The following is a 25,383-nucleotide window of genomic DNA, read 5'->3' as shown; positions in this document are numbered from 1 at the left end:
AGGACCTCAGAATGAAAAGGCTGTAGAGTCTTTTTTTTTTAAGTTTATTTATTTATGAGAGATAGAGATAGCATGAGTGGGCTCCCTCCTGGCAGAGAAAGGAGGAGACACAAAATCTGAAGAAGGCTCCAGGCTCTGAGCTGTCAGCACAGGGCCCTTCATGGGGCTCGAACTCACGAACCTCGAACTCATGAACTGTGAGATCATGACCTGAGCCGAAGTTAGATGTTTAACCGACTGAGCCACCCAGGTGCCCCAGCTATAGAGTCCTAAACAAAAGATATAAGGGAAAATCCATCCCACATCACAGAATACCATAGACAAAACAAAGAAAAAAATTCTAAAAGCTTCTAGAGAGACACCAAATCATAAGAACTAGATTGACATTAGGCTTCTCAATAGCAACAATGAGATAAGAAAACAATAATTTAATGAATTGAAGGAAAGGATTCTTGAATCTAGAATTTTATATCCAGCCAAATTATCACTCAAATATGAGGGCATCATAAAAAATATATTGAGGCATATAAATCCTCAACTTGCCACATAAAGTCTCTCCTTGAAAATACTTTTTTTTAAGTTTATTTATTTATTTTGAGAGAGAAAGAGAGCATGAGTGGGAAGGTGCAGAGAGAGAAGAAGAAAGAGATGGAGAGAGAAAGAATCCCAAGCAGGCTCCACACTATTGGTACAGGGTCCAGTGTGGGGCTTGAACCATGAGACCATGACCCAAGCTGAAATCAAGAGTTGGACACTTAACCTACTGAAGCAGCAGCAGATCACTATAATAACTGGGGGAAAAAATGGATAAGCTAAAAAAAAATCACATTTCTTTTTAGAGGCACTGGAAAGCTAGAGATACAAAGAAATCTAATGAAATTAAATTCTAGGGCAGAAAGAACTCTTCTAAGGCGAATGGAGATTAGTGACTGCTTTCCTCTCTGAGGGCATTTGCTGAGTCTAGGCAGGGACTGATAGGAATTGGACTTGTCAGAGCAAAGACAAACCTGCTGAGAGAAAGAATGAGAAAAAAAAAAGCCAGCTTTTAATGGCCATGTGGGTTGGCTTGACAAAGTAGAACTTTACAAAGCCTCAAGTGCACAGCTGGTTTTCCCCACTGGCTTGTGTTCCACCACAGCAATTTTACTATGTTCTGGGCAATAGAGGAGTCTAAGGGTTAGAATGGAAATTCAGGGAGAGATTTCCTGAAATATTATGTTTGACAAAGAGAAGTGTACTTGAAAAGAGGGCCTGCAATAAAGACAAGATTAACATTAATCTTAAAGATATTTGAAATTAAAAGTAAGCTGATCCAGCTCAATATCAAACTGGATTGAAGTAATGAGTCCATCATTTCAGCTGTCTCAGAGAAGAAAGAGTTGTTCTCACTCTGGGAAAAAATAACATCTACTTCAGATTCTGTGGCTATTAATATATGAGAGAGAGAGAGAGAGAGAGAGAGAGAGATGGGGTGGGGGGGAATAATGTGAAGAATTAGAAAAATGTGACCTATAAGCAAGAGGAAAAAATAAGCAATAGAAATAGTCGTATGGGTGATCCAGAACTGGAGTTAGAATTAGCAGACAAAGACTTTTAAAAACTGTTATAAATATGTTAAAGAAAAGATGTACAAGATGGATGAAAAGATAAAGAATGCCAACAGAGGAATTGAATCTATTGAATTGCTAAAAAAAAAAAAATGGATATTCTACAATTGAAAAAATACAATATTTTAAGTTAAGAATTCATTAATCCATCTTTACACTTTCCCTATGCCTCACTCCAGGTTGCCAGTGTCTCCCAGAAAGGAGCTTGTGCACATATCTGGTGCCCTAGGTTTTGTAACTGCCACCCACAGGATATGCCTTGCTTATGTGGCTCTGGTGGTCAGTGGGACTTACATTCCAGGGTCTCAGAACTGTAACAAACAAACAAACAAATATTTTTAACTGCCTATCCCCCCCGGACACAGTGCAGAGGCAGTAGACGGAAAAACCATTTTTCCTCACAAGGCCTACTTGAAGATCTTAAAACTGCAGTCTGAGGTTCAGGCTTTTAATGTAACACATATCTAGGGGCCAGTGGCAATCCCCTTCAAAAAAAGAGGAGGCTGGCAGGTACCATCTTTACACTTTCTCTCTACCCTGCCCCAGGTCTCTTGTGTCTCCAGAAAAGGAGTGTGTAAGTCTGGCACCCTGGCTTTTGTGGCTGTGGCCCAGGAGATACAACTCTTGACAGCCTGGCTCTGGTGGCCAGTATGGCTTGTGTTCATGGGTTTGACAGGACTGTAGCAAACCCAGAAACAGTTCTCAATTGGCTGTCTTCCCAGGGATCAGTGCAGAGGAAACAAAGAGGATGTCCATCTCCCAGTGTTTCCCCGAAAGAGGTATAGTTGCATACTTTAAAAGCTGTTGTCTGAGAGTCTAGCTTCCAGTCAGCCTACATCTAGGTGCTGACTGAAATTCTTTCTTCTGGGACACTGACATGCTTTGGCACATGCTCAACTACTGGGAACCACCAAGAACAAAGAAGGCTGCTTGGACAATTACAAAGGCTTGAGAGAGAACCAAGAGCTAGGGCAGGGTTAAATAATAAAGTTCAGGGGCACCTGGGTGGCTCAGTCAGTTAAGCATCCGACTTCGGCTCAGGTCATGATCTCGCGGTTTATGAGTTCAAGCGCCGCCTCGGGCTCTGTGCTGACAGCTCAGAGCCTGGAGCCTGCTTCAGATTCTGTGTCTCCCTCTCCCTCGGCCCCTCCCCTGCTCACGCTCTGACTCTCTCTTTCAATAATAAATAAACATTTAAAAAAAATGATAAAGTTCATCTCCTACTCTTTCAAGACTGGGAGAGGTGGCTGTTTTATCTAATGCATAGAAACCAACTTAGTCAAGGAAAATGAAGAAACAGAAGAATATGTTCCAAATTAAATAATAAGATGAAACTCTAATAAAGGACCTTAATGAAACACAGATAAGGGATTTACCTGATAAATAATTCAAAATAACGTTCACAAAGATGCTCACCAAGGTCAGGAGAATGATGTATAAACAAAATGAGAATTTCAACTAGGAGGTTTAAAATATAAGAAAAAAAACCAAACAGACAGAAATCATACAGCTGAAGAATACAACTAAACTGAAAAATTCAGTAAAATGGCTCAACATCAGACTAGATGAAACAGAAGAAAGCATCAGCAAACTGAAAGACAGGGCAATGGAATGCATCCAATCAGAGGAGCGAAAAGAAAAAAAAAATGAAAAAGAATGACTTTACAGCCATATAGAGAACATTCCATCTGAAAGCAATGGAAAACATATTTTCGAGTGTACATGGAACATTCTCCAGGATAGATCATATATTAGACCACAAAACAAGTCTCAATAAATTTAAGAAGACTGAAATCATACCAAGCATCTTTTCTGACCACAATGGTATAAAACTAGAAATAAATTACAAGAAGAAAACTGGAAAATCCACGAATGTGTGGAGAATAAACAAAATGCTACTGAACAACCAATATGTGAAAGAAGAAATCAAAAGAGAAGTCAAAAAATATCTTGAGACAAAGGAAGATGGAAATACAACCTACCAAAACTAAGGGGATATAGCCAAAAGCAGTTCTAACTTCATAGTGATAAGCACTGAATTAAGAAAGAAGAAAGATCTCAAACAACCTAACTTTACACCTAAAGGAAGTAGAAAAAGAGCCCAAAGTTAGTAGAAGGAAGGAATAACAAAGCTCAGAGTGGAAACAAATGAAATAGAGACTAAAAAGACAATAGAAAAGATCAATGAAACTAACAGCTGTGTTTTTTTCTTTTGAAAAGATAAACTAAAAATTTTGGCTAGATTCTTCAAGAAAAAAGTAGAAAGGAATCAAATAAAATCAAATCATAAATGAAAGAGATGCTACAACTGATACCACAGAAATACAAAGTAAAATTCTACTATGAACAATTATATGCCAACAAATTGGACAGCCTAGAAGATATAAATTCCTAGAAACACAAAACTGTCAAGACTAAACCATTAAAAAATATAAAATCTGAACAGACCAATAAATAAGCCCATACATTTATGGTCAATTAATTTTCAACAAAGCAGCCAAGGCTGTACAATGGGAAAAGGATAGTATCTTCAATAAATGGTGTTGGGAAAACAGCCATGTGCAAAAGAATGAAACTGGATTCTTACACCATACAAAAAAATGAACTCAAAACGTATTAAAGACTTAAAACATAATACCCGAAACCATAAAACTCCTAGAAGAAAATAAGCACTAAGCTCTTTGACATTATTGGTCTTGGCAAAGATTTTTTTTTTATTTGACACTAAAAGCAAAGACAACAAAAGCAAAAATAAACAAGTGAGACTATATCAAACTAAAATTCTTCTGTACAGCAAAGGGAACCATCAAGAAAATGAAAAGTCAGCTTATAAAGAATGAAAGAAAATATTTTTAAATCATGTATCTGACAAGAGGTTAACATCCAAAATATATAATTAAAAATGGGCAGGGGCACCTGCCAGTCGGTTAAATGTCAGATTCTTGATTTCAGCTTAGGTCATGATCTCACAGTTCATGAGATTGAGCCCCATGTCAGGCTCTGTGCTGTCAGGTTGGGATTTTCTGTCTCCCTCTCTCTCTGCTCCTCCCCTGCTCAAACACACACACACACACACACACACACACACACACGCACACACACACATACACTGGCACTCTCTCTGTGTCTCAAAAAATAAATAAACATTTTTAAGTGTTTTTAAAAAATTGGGCAGAGTATTTGAATAGATATTTTTCCAGAGAAGACATACAAATGGCCAACAGGTACATGAAAAGGTGCTCAACATCACTAATCATTAGGGAAATGCAAATCAAATCCACAGTGAGATATCACCTCCTGTCTGTTAAGCTGGTTGTTATCAAAAAGACAAAATATAACAAGTGTTGGAGAGGATACAGAGAAAAGGGAACCCTGTGCACTGTTGATGGGAATATAAATTGATTCAGCTACTTGGAAAACAGTATAGAGGTTCCTCAAAAAATTAAAACTGAAACTATCATATGACCCAGCATTTCCACTGCTGGATATTAATCCAAAAGAATTGGAATTACTGGGGTACCTGGGTGGCTCAGTCAGTTAAGCATCTGACTCTTGGTTTGGGCTCAGGTCATGATGTCACAGTTCACCAGTTAAATCCTCACATCGGGCTCTGTGCTTTCAGACTGAAGCCTGTTTGGGATTATCTCTCTCCCTCTCTCTCTGCCTCTCCCCCGCTCTTTCTCAAAATAAATAAACTTAAAAAAAATTTTTTAAGAAGGAGTGGAATTACTCTCTCAAAGAGATATCCATATCTCCATGTTCATTGCAGCATCATTTACAACATGTCAGGATATAAAAACAACCTGTGTCCATCAGTGAATGAATGGATAAAGAAAATGTGGTATCCGTAAACAATGGAATATTATTCATCCATAAAAACAGGAAATTCTGCCATTTGCAAAAACACGGAAGGACATGGAGTATTATGTTAAACTACAGAAGTCAGACAGAGAAAGACAAATGCCATATGATCGCAATCATATGTGGAATATAAAAAAACCTGAATTCATAGATACAAAGAACAGATAAGATGTTGCTAAAGATGGAGGGGGAAAAGGGTGGGCACCATGGGTAAAGGTTGCCAAAAGGTACAAACTTCCAGTTATAAGATAAGTCCTGGGGATATAATGCACAATATGGTGACTATAGTTAACAAATACTGTATTGTATATTTGAAAGCTGCCAAGACAGTATATTTTAAAAGTTCTCATAAGAAACTTTTGAAGAAAAGAAACTATGAAGAAAAAAGTTCTTCATAAGAAAAAATTGTTAACTATGTGTGGTGATGGATTTTAACTAAACGTATTGTGGCGGTCACTTTGCAACATATACCTATATCAGATTGTTATATGTTATTTTTTAATGTTTATTTATTTATTTTTGAGAGAGAGTGGGGGAGGAGCAGAGAGAGAGAGAGAGAGAAAGAGAGAAAATACCAAGCAGGCTCCATGCTCAGCACAGAACCCAACATGGGGCTCAATCCCATTAACCATGAGATGAAATCTAGAGTCAGATGCTAAACTGACTGAGCCATCAAGGCACCCCCAGATCATTACACCTAAAACAATGTTATATGTCAATTATATCTCATTAAAACTTTTTTAAATACCAGTGTGTTTTATTTTCTTATACTCTGTAAGACATTCTCTCACCATTACCCAATAAAACTGGATATAAATATAAAAATAGCAAAAAACATTTTCTCTTAATCTTATGCTGATGATAATAATTTATTGTGTGCACCCTCCCTAGTCATTTCCTCTGCTAAGCATTTCTCATGCAGTATTTTGTTTAAAATATCTTCAAAATAAAAAAGAATTCATTCTGAGCTTATGGCAGATTGAATACAACAGAAGAAAGCTCAGTGAACTTAAAGGCTGGTGAGTGGAAACTCTGCAAAGTGAAGCATGCAGGGAAAAATTGATGAAAACAAAACAGAATATGAAAGACGTGTGAGATGTGAAAAAATAATCTCACATATGTACATCAGAATCCTAGGAAGAGAGAGGAGAAATAATGGGTCTCAAGCCAACAATTTTCAAAATCCAACAAAGACAGCAACTCACAGGTTAAAGAAGCTCTCAGCAAATCTCAAGCAGAACAAATAAAAAGAAAGCCACACCTACGCACATTATAATTAAACTGCTAAAAACTAAAGATAAAAGGAAACCCTTAAAAACAGCCACAATAAAAAGACACACTACTTGCAGGAGAAAAACAATAAGAATGATGATGGACTTCTCAACAAAAACTATGGAAGCCAGAAGAATATGAAATAACATCCTTAAAATACTGGAAGAAAAGAACCCTGCCAGACTAGAATTCTATATCCTGCCAAAATGAGGCAAAAAAAAAAAAAAAAAAAAAAAAGATATTTTCAGACAAATAAATGTTGAGAGAATTTACCATCAGTAGTACTGTATTACAAGAAATGCTAACTGAAGTTTTCCAGATTGAAGGAAAATGATCCTAGATGGAATCACAGAACTGCAAAATGAAAGAAAAAGTAGCCAAGTGGATTAATACAACACAGTTCTTAATATAAAAAGACTATCAACTATTCAAAACAACAGTAACTGTGTATTATAGGAATTGTAACATATATGTATACTGTATGTCAAAAACAGCATAAAGGGCAGGGGGATGGTAAAGAGATTACAATAAGGTTCTCACATTGTTCATGAAATGGTAAAACACTAAGTCAAGGTAGGCTGAGATACATAAAAATCCATACTGTAATCCCTAAAGTACCACCTTGAACAAGGTAACTTTTCCAGGGTGAAGATAATGTTGTCTAAGTTGTACCAGGAAATGCATTTGTTGAAACTTACCGGGGACACCTGGGTGGCTCAGTCCGTTAAACATCCGACTCATCTGGCTCAGGTCATGATCTCACTGTTCATGGGTTCGAGCCCTGCATCTGGCTCTGTGCTGACAGCTGGGAACCTGGAGCCTCCTTCAGATTCTGTGTCTCCCTCTCTCTCTGTCCCTATCCCCCTCACATTCTGTCTCTCTTTCCAAAAATAATTAAATGAACATTAAAGGGCACCTGGTTGGTTCAGTTGGTTAAGCAACCAACTTCAGCTCAGGTCATGATCTCACAGTTCATGAGTTCAAGCCCCGCGTCAGGCTCTGTGCTGACAGCTCAGGGCCTGGAGTCTGCTTCGGATTCTGTGTCTCCCTCTCTCTCTGCCCCTCCCCCACTTTCTCTCTCTCTCCCTCTCTCTCTCCCTCTCTCTCTCTCTCTCTCAAAAATAAATAAACATTAAAAAAATTAGAAGCCAACAGATGAAATAGGATGGAATAATAAAACTACTTTGATTAATCCAAAGGAAGTCAGGAAAACATAAATAAACATACAACCGATAAGACAAATAAAAAACAAAGCATTAAGGTGGTAGGATTAAAGCCAGCCATAACTATAATTACACTAAATGTAAATAGAATAAATTGCTTCATTTAGAGAACAGAAATTATCATACAACATAAAAACAAGACAAAATAAGATCCAACTAAACGTTGTTTGCAAGAGATGCTCTTTAAATACAAGGGTACAGATTGTTGAAAATAAAAGGACAGAAAATAATACAACATGCAAACATTAACCATAAAACACCTGATGCAAATATCTTAGTGTCAAACAAGGTAGACATAAATAAATAACAACAAAAAAGTCTCTGGCAAAATTGATCAACAAAAGGAGAGAAGGCTTAGAACAATGTAATGAATGAACGTGGGCACATAACTACAGATACACACTTCATGTCACAAGGATAGACATATAGATCAATAGAATAGAATTGAGAGTCCAGAAATAGACCCACGTATTTATGATCAATTGATTACTGACAAGAGCGCCAGGACCTATCAATGGAGAGAGAATAGTCCTTTCAGCAAATGGTGCTGGGATTTGACAATGGATAGCCAAATGCAAAAGAACGAGGTTGGACCTCTACTTCACACCATATACAAAAATTACATCAAAATGGGTAAAAGACCTAAATGTAAAAACTAAAACTATAAAACTCAGAGAACAAAACATAGGGGTAAATCTTGACCTTGTGTTAGACAAAAGTTTTCTAAATATAATGCCGACAGCACAAACAAGAGAAAAAATAAATTGGACTTTATGAAAAGTATAACTTGTATGCTTCAAAGGACACTATCAAGAAAATGAAAAGACAAGCCACCAAAATGGGAGAAATTGTTTGTAAATCATACATCCAAAAAGGGTCTAATATCCAGAATATATAAAGAACACATAAAGCTCAACAATAAAAAGAGAAATAGTCAATTTTTAATATGGGCTAAGGACTTTAGTAGATATGTCGCCAAAGAAGAAATACATATGAGCAATAAGCATATAAAAAGATGCTCAATATCAGGGGCACCTGGGTGGCTCAGTCGGTTGAGCATCCGACTTCAGCTCAGGTCATGATCTCGCGGTCTGTGAGTTCGAGCCCCGCGTCGGGCTCTGTGCTGACAGCTCGGAGCTTGGAGCCTGCTTCCGATTCTGTGTCTCCCTCTCTCTCTCTGCCCCCAACCCAGTCGCATTCTGTCTCTGTCTCTCTCAAAAATAAATAACATTAAAAAAACCTTTTTTTAAAGATAGTCAATATCAATAGTCACTAGGGAAATGCAAATCGATACCATACTGAGATACTACTTCATAACAACTAGGATAGCTATAATCAAAAAGACTGTCAGGGCACCTGGGTGGCTCAGTCGGTTGAGCAACCAGCTCTTGATTTATGCCTAGGTCATGATTTCACAGTTATGAGATCGAGCCCCGTGTCAGGCTCTGAGCTGGGCGTGGAGCCTGCTTGGGTCTCGGTCTCTCTCTCTCTCTCTCTCTCTCTCTCTCTCTCTCTCTCCCTTCCCCACTTGCACTTGTGTGCGTGCATGCTTGCACTCTCTCCAAATAAATAAACATTAAAAAAAAAAAAGACTGACAATAACAAATGTTGATGAGGATGTGGTGGTGTAATTCTCTACTACACACACACACACACACACACACACACACACTGCTGTGGTGGGAATGTAAATGATGCAGCCACTTTGGGAAACAATTTGGCAGTTCCCCCCAAAGTTAAAACATAGAATTACCATATGGGCCAGCAATTTCATCCCTAGATACGCATCCAAGAGAATTAAAATCATATGTTTACATAAAAACTAGTTCACAAAAGGTTCACAGCAGCACCATTCATAATAACCAAATGTAAAAACAAGCAAATACCCATGAACTTATGAAGGGATAAACAAAATGCAGTATATCCCTACAATGGAATATTATTTGGCATTTACCAGAAGTAAGCTTTGACACATGCTACAACATGAATGAACCTTGAAAACATTAAGTGAGTGATGCCAGACATAAAAGGGCACATATGGCATGAGTGTATCATATGGAATGTTCAGAATAGGCAATCCATAGAGACAGCTGATCAGGGTTTGCCTGGGGTAGGGCTCAGGAGGAATGGAGAGTGACTACTAATGGGTATAAAGGTTCCTTAGGGGCAATGAAAACATTCTGGGATTAGATGGTAGTAACAGATGCATAACTTGCTAATATTTTTCAAAAACACTGAATTTTATACTTTAAAAAGGTAAATTTTATGTTGTTTGAATTATATCCAAATCTAAAAAAAAAAAAAAAATTAGGTCATCGTATTTGAAAAATTAGACAAAATGGATAAATTCTTGGAAAAATATAACCTGCCAATCTGATTCAAGAAACAATGGAAAGCCTGGATAGTATGATTATTCAAAAAAAAAAAAAATTGAAGCGGTAGTTAAAATCTTATCCCAAAGAAAATAAAAGGCTCAAATGGCTTTTGAAGCCACGAAACTGTCAATGAGTTCTTTCAGAGAACAAAAATTCATATCATGAGACACGTATACCCATACAAAAACTAGACAATGACTATATGAAGAAGAAAAATTATAAGCTTATCATTCATAAATATAGATGCAGAAATTCTACATAAAATATTAGCATATCAAATCCAACAGTTATAAAAATGGTAACAAACCATGACCAAGATGGGTTTATCCAGCATTGCAGTGATGCTTTAATATCATTAAATAGAAGTTACTCACTTTTATGAGAAAAAAATGTACACTATTTCAACAGTGTAGTAAAAGAATTTGACAAAATTTGATACCTGTTCGTGGGAAAACAAAACGTCTTAGTAGACTATGACTAAAGGAGAACTTATTTAAGCTGATAAAAGGCACTCCCAAAAACACATAAAAATCATTCTAGGTCGATGGAGCAGGTGCTCAGCCTTCAAGATCCGCAAGGGGAGGTGGCCGCTGAGCACAGGAGGAAGCCCGGCTTTTCATGGGTGCTCTGTTTCAGGCTTGGTCCAGCAGTGGGCAGGGCCCGTGGAAATCAGCGAGAACTTGCCATCAGGAAAACATGAAGAAATCCCAGGAAATTAACAAGGGAAAAAGAAAAGAGTGTAACTTAACTACCTTTCAGAGAAAGCGGAGGGACTCTGAGATCACACAGCAAAAGCAGAAGGCAGCTAATGAGAAGTCTGTGCAGATTAAGAGGAAAATGCTGAGTGACTGTCTGGAAAACCTGGTGCTACCACCTAGTAGGTATATTATAAGCTCTGTGATCAAGACTTTGTAGAGTAAACAGTCATTACATGTCCGGTAACAGATCCTTATAAAACTATTTTAAATGTTACCTCTCAGCTTGTCTTCGTGTGATGTTTTAGAGCCATTCTCCAAAAGTAAAACACTAACCGTGCATATGAAAAAAAAATTATTCTAAATGAAGAAACGTGTAGTTATACACTTTAAAATCAGGAATAAGACAGAGATACTCACTACTGCCATTTCACTTCAACATCGTACTGTATGATTTAGGGAACATAGACAAAAAACAAAATTAAAAGCATAGGAATAGAAAAAAAAGAAATAAAACCGACAATATCGGTGGATTATATGATTGTCTAGACATAAAATCCAGAGTCATTTAAATAACTAGAAATAAGAGGAGATTCCTAAATTTGATAATTTCACTGTGGTTGTGTAAGAGACTGTCTTTGTTCTCAATAGATACATGATGAATTATGTAAAGGTAAAGGGTCGTGGTCTCTGCAATTCATTTTTAAATGATTCTGCAAACCTAGAATCATTTTAATGGTAAAAGGTAAGTAACCTCGATTATATTACATTTATATATATATACACATACCCAGCAGAGAGGGAGATAAAACAAATCTGGCAAATATTATCAATGAGTGAACTTAGGTGAAGGATAAATGGGAGTTCATTGCAACAGTTTTGCCAGTTTTCTGTAGATTTCAGATTTTTTTCAAACTGACAAGGTTAATGACAGTCATAGAAAAGTCTAGTAAGGTGATTGGATATAAGATTAATAATAAAAGTCAATTGCGTTTCATTGCATCAGCAACCAAAGAATTGGGAACTAAATTTTTTTAAAGGACTAAATTTATAATCACAAAACTGTATCACAAAACTATAAACTACTTAAGAATAAATCTAAGAGCAAAAGAATGCAAGACTGATGTAGGAAATCACAAAGTTTGTTTGAAAACATTAGGAAAGACCTAAATCAATGGAGAAACAATCCATGTTAATGGCGAGGAAGAATTAATATCCTAAAGAGATTATTTTCCCCAAATTGATCTACAAATGCAGTACAACGTAAATACCAAAAGGGTTTTCTTAGTTTTGCTTTTTGTAGAATTTAAAAGCTGCCATGTCATGTCAGTGGAGAAAGCAGAGGCTAGTCAAGAAACAGAGCTTATAGGGGTGCCTGGGTGGCTCAGTTGGTTAAGCATCTGACTCCTGATTTCGGCTCAGGTCATGATCTCATGGTTGTGAGATTGAGCCCCATGTTGGGCTCTGTGCTGGGCACGGAGCCTGCTTGGGATTCTCTCTCTCCCTCTCTGTCTCCCCCTCCCCCCCCCACTTTCTCTCTCAAAATAAATAAATAAACTTAAAAAAAAAAATAAACAGAGCCTATAAAATTAGTTACCTAAATGAGGGGAAAATAAAATTGGTTTGAGGGGCACCTGGGTGGCTCAGTCGGTTAAGCATCTGACTCTTGGTTTCAGCTCAGATCTTGATCTCACAGTTCGTGGGCTTAAGCCCCACATCAGGCTCTGCACTGACAGCAAAGAACCTGCATGGGATTCTCTCTCTCCCTCTCTCTCTGCCCCTTCCCCACTCATGCTCTTTCTCTTTCTCTCTCTCTCTCAAAATAAATAAATAAACTTTAAAAAAATTGCTAGTGTCATTCTAAGTAAAGAAAAATTTTTAAAAATTTAAAAGTAAAAAAATTAAACATAAAATTGGTTTGTAACTCATCCATACATAAAAATCATTTCCACCTATATTAAGAATAAATGTCAAAAGCAAAACCTTATAATTTTATTTTTTTAAGTAATATCTGCATCCAACATGGGGATCAAACCCACGAGCCTGAGATCAAGAGTCACAAGTTCCACTGACTGAGCCAACCAGTGCCCCTCAAGAGCAAAATTTTTAAATGTTTTAGAAGACAATACTGTTGAAAATCTTTCTGACCTTGAGGATAAAGAAAGATTGGTTCAGAAACAAAAAAATGCTACCTTTTTAAAAAGATTAAAAAATTTGACAATATTAAATTTAGAACTATGTTCATCAAAACCTTAAAATGAAAGGATGAGAAGATATTTGTAATGCCTAAAACTGACAAAGCACTAGATCCATGATATATAAAGAATTCTTACAAATCGGGGCGCCTGGGTGGCTCAGTCGGTTGGGCGTCCGACTTCAGCTCAGGTCATGATCCCGTGGTCCATGGGTTCGAGCCCCGTGTCGGGCTCTGTGCTGACAGCTCAGAGCCTGGAGCCTGTTTCAGATTCTGTGTCTCCCTCTTTCTCTGACCCTTCCCTGTTCATGCCCTTTCTCTGTCTCAAAAATAAATAAATGTTAAAAAAAAATTAAAAAAAAAAAAGAATTCTTACAAATCAATAAAAAAGGAACCAACAGCTCAATTTAAAAATAGGCAAAAATAAATAAATAAATAAATAATTTATTAATTAATTAAAGCATTTCATGGAAGAAGGAAAACATTTGGTCCATACAATGGATTGTTAAATATCAGGGAAATACAAATTAAAAGCACAATTATATACCACTATACGCCTATTAGAATGTTAAATAGACCAACCAATCCAAGTGCTGGCAAAGATGTGGAAAAACTCAAACTCTCATAAACTGCTGATGGGAGTATAAAAGGGTTCCACTACTTTGGAAAATAGTTTGGCTTTTGCCTAAAAACTTAATCAAATGACCTAGCTATTCTAGTCCTAGGTATTTGCCCAAGAGAAATGGAAGTATGTCCATACAAAGACTTGTATACAATGTTCATAGCTGCCTTATTTGTAATAGTCAAAAACCGGAGACAATCCAAATATCCATGACTAGATGAATGGACAAACAAACTGTGGTGTATCCACAGAATAGAATACTCAGAGAAAGAAGGAATGAATTCTGGATACTGGCAACAACCTGAATGGGTTTCAAACTAAGTACACTGGGTGAAGAAAGCTGGATTTTAAAAGTATACCACCTGTATGCTTCCACTTATATAAAATTCTGAAAAATGAAAACGAAACTATATAACCTAGAAACAGAAAGCAACTCAGTAGTTAACTGAGTAAGGGGAAAGAGGTGCAGGGCAGAAAAGAGGTGTTACAAAGGGTCACGAAGAAGCCTTTGGTGGTGATGGATATGCTTATTATCTTGACTGTGGTAATGATGTCATCAAAACATCAAATTATACACTTGAAATATGAGCGGTTTGCTGGGTGTCGAGGAAAAGAGCTTGCCATAGCTTGACTCTAAGAGAACAGAATAATGTCTTTTAGAGAGAAAATGCTTCTTTTTATTCAAATACCTCAACGGGCCTTTTGGGCTGGGAAAGTTGAAATACCTTGGGCTGGCATGGGGGTGGGTTGAGACTATGGAAGAGTCCTTAGCTCTATAAAAGAGAAATTTTTCACTTTAGGGAAAGAGTCCAGAATTCAGAGAAGAGAAGGATATGAGAAAGAAGCCTCCAGAGAAGTTGGAAAGAGTCCCTAATACCTACTGCTAGCAGAGACTATGGAGAACGATGGCCAATGAGAAATTCCCTGGGGTGGAGACAGTCATAGAACTTTGATACCTAATATTCACATGTAAATGGTTTCCTATTCTATGAAGTATTTCCCCTTCACCATCCCCAAACCTTTAGCTCAGTCTGTTCCAGACACTGGCCTTGAGTTCATGGTGTTAGGGGAATCCAAGAGGAAGGGACAGTTCTGCACATCGGAAACAGAGAGAGAGAGGCAGCAGCTGCAGGAATTGTGACATCAGCTAAGATGAGTGGGAGCACACTGGAGGCAGCAATAACAGGAGTAACTGGAAGGTAGAAGCATTCCACTCAAGAATGTTGAACTATTGAGGCACCTGTGTGGCTCAGTCGGTTGAGAGTCCGACTTTGGCTCGGGTCGTGATCTCGCAGTCTGTGAGTTCGAGCCCCACATCTGGCTCTGTGCTGACAGCTCGGAGCCTGGAGCCTGCTTCAGATACTATGTCTCCCTCTCTCTCTGCTCCTCCCCGACTCATGCTCTGTCTCTCTCTCATGCTCTCTCAAAAATAAATAAACATTAAGAGAGAAAGAGGAAAAAAAAAACTTAAAAAAAAAAAGAACGTTGAAATATTAGGGCAGGGGACAGGACTTTCTCCAGCATGTGGGATAAGGGAAATGAACCATTTTCTTTGAGTATTAAAGGCAAGAATGACCCTAGACTAGCTGACTTTGTGCAAGACCACTCTAGACCATGCTAGCCATCACAGAAGTGACTCCGTAGGAACGGGGTCACAGACAGGCAATGACGTGAACGGCACCCCCTGGAATTGTGCCTTGTGCTGTTAGTGCATCGTTTAGGTGCACTAGCTCTTTAGGTCAATAGCTCAAACCATTCTGAGTCCCTAAATTATCAATAACCTACCTTACTCCCTGTCTCTCTTTCTTTCTTAAATGTATGTACCAAAAAAAAAGGGAAGATTTTTAGTTTCATTTTCTTCACAGCATCATTCTTCCATTGGCTGCACCAGAAAGGAACTCAACTCCTCTTCTCTAATTTCCCCTTAGTTCACCCCAAATAGAAGCCACCAGATCCTTGTATTATCCCCGACTTGACCCAAGTCCCATCCTTCCTCCAATAAAATATGGCTCACGAGGAGTTTCAACTGTGAACTAACAAGAGAAGGAATATATCAAGACAGTGTAGGTGGAAGGAAGGGGTTGTGAGAAATGCATTTCTCCCAGTTGCCATTCACTACCCCTCCGCATGGCTGGGCAGTAGGCTTGGAAGGACCTTTAGGTTGATGTTCATGTTGATCACACCAATAAGACAAGCCCCGTAACAATAGGAAGAAGCATAACGCAAGTACCTCACACGTGTGCGAGTGGCTCACAGCTTATCCCCATGTCTACATACTTACCTTGTGTACTTCCCATAACCTTGTTAGGCTGTTATATTATTTTCTATTCTTTTTTTAAATATTTATTTATTTTTGAGAGAGAGAGAGAGAGAGAGAGAGAGAGAGAGAGAGAGAGAGAGAGACAGACAGAGTATAAGCAGGAGAGGGGTAGAGAGGGAGGGAGACACAGAATCTGAAGCAGGCTCCAGGCTCTGAGCTGTCAGCCCAGAGCCCAATGCGGGGCTCGAACCAACAAACTGTGAGATCATGACCTGAGCCAAAGTCAGAAGCTTAGCTGACTGAGCCACCCAGGTGCCCCTATCTTCCATTCTTACAAAAGGAAAATGAAACTTAGAAAGGTTAAATAGCGTGCCCAATTCTTCTGAGTCCAAACCACAATGCCTTTCTGCCATCTAAGATGCTATCCCAAACAAATGCCAGGTCTAGTAGGACGTTTCAGTCAGGGATTATTAACCTAGGTCCCAAGGGGGAGACCCCCAAAGTGGGGAGTCCATGAACTTCTTTAGGATTTATTTTCAATCACCTCTAATTGAAATTTAGGGGGCGCCTCGCCTGGGTGGCTCAGTCAATTAAGCGTCCGACTTGGGCTCAGGTCATGATCTCACGGTTCGTGGGTTCTAGCCACATGCTGACAGCTCAGAGCCTGGAACCTGCTTGGATTCTGTCTCCCTCTATCTCTGCCCCTACCCTGCTCACGCTGTGTCTCTGTCTCAAAAATAAACAAACATTAAAAAAACTGAAATTTAGCATTTCCTTCCATTTAGAATGTGGACAACAAACCACAGTAGTGGTAAGCAATACCTTGGACTTTGTCTCCAGGAGAAACCATGGACATTTTCATATCTATGCTGTTGTTGCAAATGCCTCAAAATACTGTTTACACTCATCAGGATTTCAGAATTATGATTATTAAGTTCCTGCTGGATCTCATTATAGTGCATTAAAAAATAATCACATATGTTACTCTATCACCACTTTAGTAACTGTGATTCATGAGTATCTTATGCATTTAAAAACATTATGAGGGGAGTCTGGGTGGCTCAGGTCATGATCTTGCAGTTCCGTGAGTTCAAGGCCTGCGTTAGGCTCTCCGCTGTCAGCGTGGAGCCTGCTTTGGATCATCTTTCCCTCTCTCTCACCGCCTTTCTCCTGCTTGTGTGCTCTCTCTCTCTCTTTAAAAAATAACTTTAAATCAATCAATCAATCAATCAAGCATTATGAGAAAGTACCTGTAGGTTCCTCATACTTGCCAAAGGGGTTTATGGTGCACACATACACTCATGCCAATGCACACACACACACACACACACACACACACACACACACACATATTTTCACACAGGTTGAAGGATGCGGCAAATGGTCAGGAATTGTGTTCTCCTCTTATTCCTGTTTACGACCATATTGTACTGCAGATATTTATATGTCTTTCCTTCCTTGCTAGCATGTGAGTTCTAATAAAGCAGGAGTGGTATCTTCTATTCCTTTGAGCCTTCAGTGCCTAGAACGGGGCTTGGCATTCGCTGAACAATCATTTATAGAGTATCTACTGTGCATAAGTCTCAGGTCCCATTGGGGGTGGCTGAATAATGGAAAGACTCAAAGGAGAGCAATAAATTCATTCACAAACTTGTTTGAGCATTCATTCATTCGTCCGCTTAGAGGATTATCTAATGGCTACTCAACGCCAGCCACTGAGGTAGGCTCTGGGGAAAATAGGAAAAATGAGATCTGAGTCCTTGTTCTCACAGGGCACCCATTCTAGCTAACGAAAACAAGATTTCTGAAGACAGACAGACAAATAGGAATGAGGTCACTTGTTCTGGAGAGTCAGAGTCGTAGGGAAAATCTAGTTCTCAAGTCTATGTTTATTAGATCTTTTTAGCCAAAAGGTTACTGGGAGAAACTAACCACAGGGTAGAAAATGTAGACTAAGATGCCCTTCATAAGAGAAAAAGTCTGTGGGGTCCACAGGAGGACAATTTACCTTGTTGTGTGGTTGCTGGTCTTGCCTAGCAAACCTTGTGGAGACGTTAGTCTTCCATTGCCCCCGGTGTTTCAGGGGCCGGCCTGTCCAAAGACAGCAAGATGGATGCGTGCCCTCTCCGCAGTTCTGCTCTGCTTCAAAGATTCTATGATGCTATCAATTAGTCAGAATGTGCAAGGTTGCCTAGATACCTTGGGGCTTCTTTTTCTTGTAGGAGACCAGAGCTGGGTGACCTCCTCAAACCTGCCAAATGTGTGGCGAGAGACCAGGTGTGGGAGAATGTGGTCATACAACTGCCTGGATATCTGGGCCAGATCATCCGTCCAGGCAGGAGGGCAAAGGGAGAGACACCAGCAGAACTAGGAGAGAAAGGGATGGGGGCTGGGTGTGTCTTAACACCGAAAAGGAGAGCTGGGAAAAGATAACAAGGACAGCAAGGTTAGGGGTTAAGACAAAATCTGATAAAGTGAAACATTTCCCTGAAGAAGCATAACATCCAAATACAAAGAAATAAATATAATGAATCCATACAACATCTCTTCCGAGAAGTATAACCTTAAAATACAAAAAATAATTTCACTTTGGTAAATCTAGGTCCCACCCACAGCAATATCTCTGTCTGTGTTCACTGAATGCGTGAAAAAATATTTCCTAGGGAACCTCAACTCCTTCATCTGTCCCCAGCTCCAGCTGGCCTCTCTCTTACCCTCCTTCGGCCTCCTCCATTCTGTCGGAGCATCCTGCTTCAGCAAATGGTGACAGTTATCGCTAGGAATTAAGTACGTACATCAAAATCTACCTGGATGATCTGGAATATTATTCTTTTCAGTCTGTAGCCCATGATAAAGGCCTCTACTTTTTCCACGGGAAATTTCTTGGAACACTTCATTTTTCAATCACGCCTCCATCTAGTAAGTATTTAGTAAGAACAGCATAGTCCTGCCTTCCCTGGAGCACTACAAAAACGTATCTAACCGAGGGCTTGCAATCTACTAGTCCAGATGAGAAATGCCTACAGGTAACTCTGTGACAAGGTAGAATGTCACAGGTGGCTCAGATTAATGGGGAGAGGGGAGGTAGAGAGAGAGAGAAAAAAGAGAGGACATCCACTGGGGCAATGGTCAGGGACAGGCCATCTCCACCTAGTTCTGGAGGGTAGAATGCAGAATAGCGGGGCCTGTGGGAGGGGCAAGTTCCAGCGAGGTAGAAGTCAGAGTGAAGTCAAAAGGCCCTTCAGTCAGCTTTAGCTGTTCAGAAGCAAGAGCTTTAGGATCATGTGATAAATGCCCAGTCACTGGAAGTATTCATTCAAATGAGATTTGGATAATTTACTAAAGATATGGTGGAAGATATTCCATATACTTCCCCCTGTTGGTAAGAAGTTTGGGCTAGAGAGATGCTCTCAGCAACTTCTGACTCTACGTGTGCCTTATTCCACCGGCAGAGCAGGAAGTCAGCAAGCGAGCCTCCCAAATGAAACATTAATACCTCATGCAAAGAATCTTGGGAAATCAAACATTCTTTATTCATTTACTGTATTTCATACACCTAGCAGTCCTTTAAACAACTATCGACAGCAGCAACACGAACCACAGGTAAAATGAAAACGGGTGCCCCAAATGGCACCCTCCCCAACACACACGCATGTGGAGAAGCACAGTCCTACAGGCTGCTGACATTACTCACTTTAAGCATGAAAAGATTCCTACAGGGCTGCCTGGAAATCAACCTTCTTCATCCTGGAGCTGATACTCCGAAGTCTTTGTTCTCTTTCCACGTTTGAGGTCAACATGACAAGTTAAGGACAAGTTCGATTCGGTTTCCAGTTTATTACATGAGACCCTATCCTTCTCAAGTGTGCATCCCCAAGTGAGGACCCAATCTACGATAAGCAACGGCTGAAGCATCCCAGAGGGGGACTCGGCCAGCCAGGCCTCACGGGCAGATGGCATGTATGTTTCAAGTCCAACAGCCGCAGGACCCAAAGCCATAGAGAACTAGCAGCTTGGGCCTCAACTGAAAAATTTGCTAAAAGGGGATCTCTCGGGCCCAGCTGCTTTGATTTTACAAGTTGGCCCATCTTTGGCCCAAATATGCCAATGATAGGTATCATTTAATGCCCTTGAAAAAAAACACTGAGTAACAAAATGCTAAGAGTACCCGAGAACCCGGGGTTCTCTTCCGGTCATCCAGAATGTGAAGTCAGCTAGAAGCTTGCCTGTTGGTCCCTGACCGACTCATCTGCCAGAGGAAAGGCTGGTCAGTATCCAAGGCATGTGGGGCCCAACCCTGAGGGAGTCCCTATTTCTCCTTCTGTGCCTGCTGTAACCTCTTGGCCACAGCAGTGATCAGAGCAGCTCCCTTTCCACTCCCATCTTCTGACAGCATGAGTGTCACATCACATCGAGGAGCTAGTTCTTTCACGGTTTCCTGCAATATCCGAGAAAAGCTACAAAAGAGAGAGAGAGAGAAACATCATCAGCACTCACATAAGGGATCAACATATTTGTGAATGGTTCCAATCTAGTTTGTTCCTTCCAGCTTGCTTCTCAAGGCTCTGGAACAGCTCCATACACCTCTTCCTAAATAGCTGTTTTAATTTTACCTTTTGTTGAGCAACTATTAATGCCAGAGGCTCTTCTAGGTGTTTTACATACAGAATATACATACAGTCAAAGTGTAATAACAGTTTAAAAGCAGTTATTAGTATTTTCACAACATAAAAAAAATTGATGCTCAGAAGTTAAGAAATTTTTCTAAGCTTGTACAACTAGTAAGTTATATTAGGACTTGAACCAGGCCTATCAGTTCTCAACCTCACATTTTTTTTCTTTTTTTTTTTGTTTTTGGTTCAAAAATCCCTAAATGTTTATTTTGAAAAATTTCAAACTTACTATAGAGCTGAAAGAATAGTTTGCTGAACGCCTGAACACCCTCTGCCTACACTCAACAAAGTTATAATTTTATCCTACTTGCTTTATCCATTCACCTATCCATCCTTCCCTCCCTCCACTGATTTTCCCCCAAAGCACATAGTTGGCCTCTCTCAACTATCCTTTGATATATTAAGTCCATTTGAGGGGACATCTTGTAAGTTGAATTACCAGGGCAGTCTGTGAGGTCAAAGTATGTTTAACAGAGGCTTGGGCATCTAGGCCCCATGTCCTGTGATCCTGTGTTACCATGAATGGTACAAGTGGTGTTCATCTCTGAGGGCCAGCATGCTAGAGCAGGTTCTGAACCTGACTCCATCACACAGCCAGTGGGTGACTCTGGCCAACCGCTGATGCTCCCTGGGGCCCTACTGGTTATGTAATAGGAGAAGGTTTGAGGTCTTCTTGAAGGCACAGCAGGGTGGTTAGCCCCCAACTTTCCAGAAGAAAGGAGAAATGGCTTAGTGGTCACAGGTCAATCAAGTCTTTCTTTCTTTCTTTCTTTCTTTCTTTCTTTCTTTCTTTCTTTCTTTCTTTCTTTCTTTCTTTCGTTTCTTTAAGCATACAATTCAGTGTTTCTTAGCGTATTCACAAAGTTATGCAACCAGCACCACTATCTAATTCCAAAACATTTTCATCATCCTAAAAAGAAACTCCATGCCCATTAATAGTCACTCCCCGTTCACACCAACCCCCGGGTGCCCCCCTACTTTCTATCTCTATAGATTTGCTTATTCTGGACATTTCATATAATGGAATCGTATAGTAAGTGGCCTTTTGTGTCTGGCTTCTTCTTTCAATTAACACTATATTTTTCAAGGTTGATCAGAGTTATAGCATGTGTCAGTACTTCACTCCTTTTTATGAGTACTAGTCCATTGTACAGATACACTACATCTTGTTTATCCACTCATTGCTTGGTGGACATTTGGACTGTTTCCCCCTTTGGTTATCGTGAATAGTTCTGCTATGAACGTCACCAACAAGTTTTTGTGTGAACATGTTTTCAGTTCTCTTGGATACACCTCGGAATGGAATTGCTGGGTCATATGGTAACTCTATGTCTATCTTTTTCAGGAACTCCCAAACTGTTTCCCACCAGCAATGTATGAGGTCTCCAATTTTGCCATATCCCCATCAACACTTGTTAGTGTCACTCTTGTTTATTACAGCCCTCCTAATGAGTGTGAAATGGTACCTCATGGTTTTGGTTTGCATTTCTCCAGTGACTAATGATACTGAGCATCTTTCCACATGCTTATTTGCCACTTACACATCTTTGGAGAGATGCCTATTTAGATCCTTTGCCCATTTGTTGATGGGGTTATTTGTCTTTTTAATTGTTGAGTTGTAATTGTTCTTTCTATTTTCTAGGCAGAAATCCTATATCAGATATAGGATTTGCTAATATTTTCCATCATTCTGTAGGTTGCCTTTCACTCTGTCGTATTCTTTGATGCACAGAAATTTTTAATTTTTATAAAGTCCAGTTTACCTATTTTTTCTTCTGTTACTTATGCTTTTGATGTCATATTTAAGAAATCATTGCTTAATCCAAGGTCACAAAGATTTATACCTATGTTTTCTCTTAAGAGCTTAATAGTTTTATCTCTTAAATTCAGGTCTTTGATCCATTTTAAGTTGATTTTTGTACATGGGATGAGGTACGAATCCAACCTCATTTTTTTTGCAGGTGGATATCCAGTTGTGCCACCATTTTCTGGAAAAAATATTCTTTTCCCATTAAAAGGTCTTCACCTTCTTGTTTAAAATCCCTTGACCATAAATGTAGGGGTTTATTTCTGAGCTCTCAATTCTAGTCCAATGATCTCTATGTTTATCCTTACGTCAGTACCACACTGTTTTGAGACTGTAGTTTTATTGTAAATTTCAAATAGAGAATTGTGAGTTCTCCAACTTTGTTCTTTTTTAAGACTATTCTAACTAGTCTAAGTTCCTTGCATTTCCATATGAATTTTAGGATCAACTTGTTGATTTCTGCAAAGAGGTCTCCTGGGATTTTGATCATGATTGTGTCGAATCTGAAGATCAATTTGTGAAGCAATGCTACGTTAACAATATTAAGTCCATTAACATAGGCTGTCATTCTATTTAGGTCTTCTTTGTTTTATCTCAACAATGTTTTCTACTTCTCAATGTACAAATCTGACATTCCTTTTGTGACATTTATTGCTAATTATTTTATTCTTTTTGATTGTGTTGTAAATGGAATTGTGTTCTTCATTTCATTTTCAGATTGCTCATTGCTAATGCATAGAAATGCAATTGATTTTGTGTATTGATCTTGCATCCTGAAATCTTGCTGAACTTGTTTAACAGTTCCAATAGTTTTTTGTAGATTATTAAGGGTTTTCTGTATACAAAATCAGGTCATCTACAGACAAAGATAGTTTCACTTTTGCCTTTCCAATATGGATACTTTTTATTTCCTTTTTCTTGATTAGTTGCCCTGGCTAGACTTGCCCTTGATTTTCCCTTTGAAGTCACATATGTTTGGTCTGGTCTGACAAGCCTCTGCCTTGAATCAAGTCTGGACTGAGAGACAAAAACCATGCAACCATCTGGAGGCAGTGCCAAAGCAGGACAATGTTGAACAGCAGTGACAAGAGTAGGCACCCTTGTCTTGTTTCTGATTATAAGGGCAAAGCATCCAGTCTTGCACCAGTACGTATGAAGTCAATTGTGGGTTTTTCATAGATGCTTCATCAGGTGGAGTCCCTTTAGCTCTAGTTTGTTGAGTGCTTTTATCATGAAAGGTATTGTATTTTATCAAATGCTTTCTCTGCACCTATTGAAATGATCATGTGGTTTTTGTCCCTTGGTCAAGTCTTGGTTCAAGGGAGAAGAGGCTCGCAGGAACCACATCAAAAGTAAGCGACTGCGAGGGGGAAAACAAGAAAAGATACTAGGCGGTGATGTTGGAGAATTAGTCATCACCGTAGGAGGGGCTGAGGATCAGGGGTTACAATAATAGTATGTTCATGTATATATTTCAGTATGATTGGAAACTTTTATAAGCTCGTTAATACTTTTCATTTTCACCAAAACAAAATGTTAAACATTAAATGAAAATAATAGCTTTCATCATTGACCGTTTTGTGATGTGCCATGCACTCTACAGATACTGTTTAACTTAATCCTCGGGGCGCCTACGTGGCTCAGTCAGTTAAGCGTCCGACTTTGGCTCAGGTCATGATCTCGTGGTTCATGGGTTCGAGCCCCGAGTCAGAGACTCTGTGCTGCCAGCTCGGGCCCTGGAGTCTGCTTTGGATTCTGTGTCTCCCTCTCTCTCTGTCCCTCCCTGACTTGCGTTCTCTCTTTCCCTCAAAGATAAATAAACATCAAAAAATGTTTAACTTAATTCTCACAACCACTTATGAGGTAGGTAAGATTTTTGTTGTCATTTTACAGATTAAGAACTGAGGCTCGAAGAGGATGAGAAACTGACCCTCAGCCTCCCAGCTTCTAAGTGGTGGAGCCAGGATCCAACCCTACATTTCCTGATGGGGCTCTCAATCCTTCTGTCCACTGCCTCTGACCTAAGAAAGTCATAACCAGTTCATACTTGGCAAACGCTCTATGCTGTACAAAATACTCAGTTCTCGTCACTTCCCTGTGAGGTCAGGTGAGAATATGTCAGTAATAATGGCTTGTATTTGTGGAGCACCGTGTCAAGTACATGTAGGAACTCAATCCTCATGGGGCCCTATGAGGCGGAGATTATTACTACCTGCCTTTGACTGTTGGAGATCAGGGGGTTCAGAGAGGATGGTGAATACTCCCACATCCTACCACTAAGACACAGAGCCACAAGGGCTCCCACCTTGTCTGCTAGAGCCGTGGGGTCCACTTTCAGCTTCAGCACCCTCCCACCCCCACCTCTCTGGGGCACTTACTGAGGGTGCAGCTTGTACAGGGTGCCATCCACACCCACGGTGACCTTCAGGTTCTCAAGCCCCTGGTCTTCCCTCCTCTTCTCCACGATGGCTGCCAGGCCAGCGCCATAGAGCTGGGCTGCCCGCCGGGACACAGCTCCGCACACCTCCTTCACCACAATGCTGTCCTCACACGTGCTGTCCAGGCCAAGCTGCTGCAGGATCCTCCTGACCTGGAGGAGGGCCAGCCGATCGCTGCAGACAAGCAGAGCGGGAGGTCAGGACCTGCTTCGGGGGGCCCCGGAACCCGCTCCACATGGCTCACAGCCCCCCGTCCCCAGATGCCCTAGGCAGAGGGAGGAGAAAATGATCCAAGAAATGGCTAAGTTAGAGCAGAATGCCACAGAAGCTGAGACTCAAGAAAGTCTGCCGCCCCC

General features: G+C 39.8%; 1 protein-coding gene across 1 annotated transcript in view; it reads right to left on the bottom strand.

Moving 5' to 3' along the window:
- Window positions 1–19,649: 19,649 nt before the first annotated feature.
- HKDC1 (hexokinase domain containing 1) overlaps window positions 19,650–25,383 on the bottom strand; it is a 48,884-nt gene continuing 43,150 nt past the window's right edge. The window contains exons 17-18 of the mRNA XM_007095746.3: window positions 24,968–25,201; window positions 19,650–20,566 (exon numbers count right to left, since the gene is read on the bottom strand). Coding sequence (XP_007095808.2) covers window positions 20,419–20,566; window positions 24,968–25,201 — 382 coding nt within the window. The 3' untranslated portion in view covers window positions 19,650–20,418. The remainder of the gene's footprint in view (window positions 20,567–24,967; window positions 25,202–25,383) is intronic.

This window comes from Panthera tigris, chromosome D2 (assembly GCF_018350195.1).
Source record: "Panthera tigris isolate Pti1 chromosome D2, P.tigris_Pti1_mat1.1, whole genome shotgun sequence".
Taxonomy (NCBI): domain Eukaryota; kingdom Metazoa; phylum Chordata; class Mammalia; order Carnivora; family Felidae; genus Panthera; species Panthera tigris.
The sequence above is the reverse complement of the archived record's forward strand: the minus strand, read 5'-3'. Positions and strand labels throughout refer to the sequence as shown.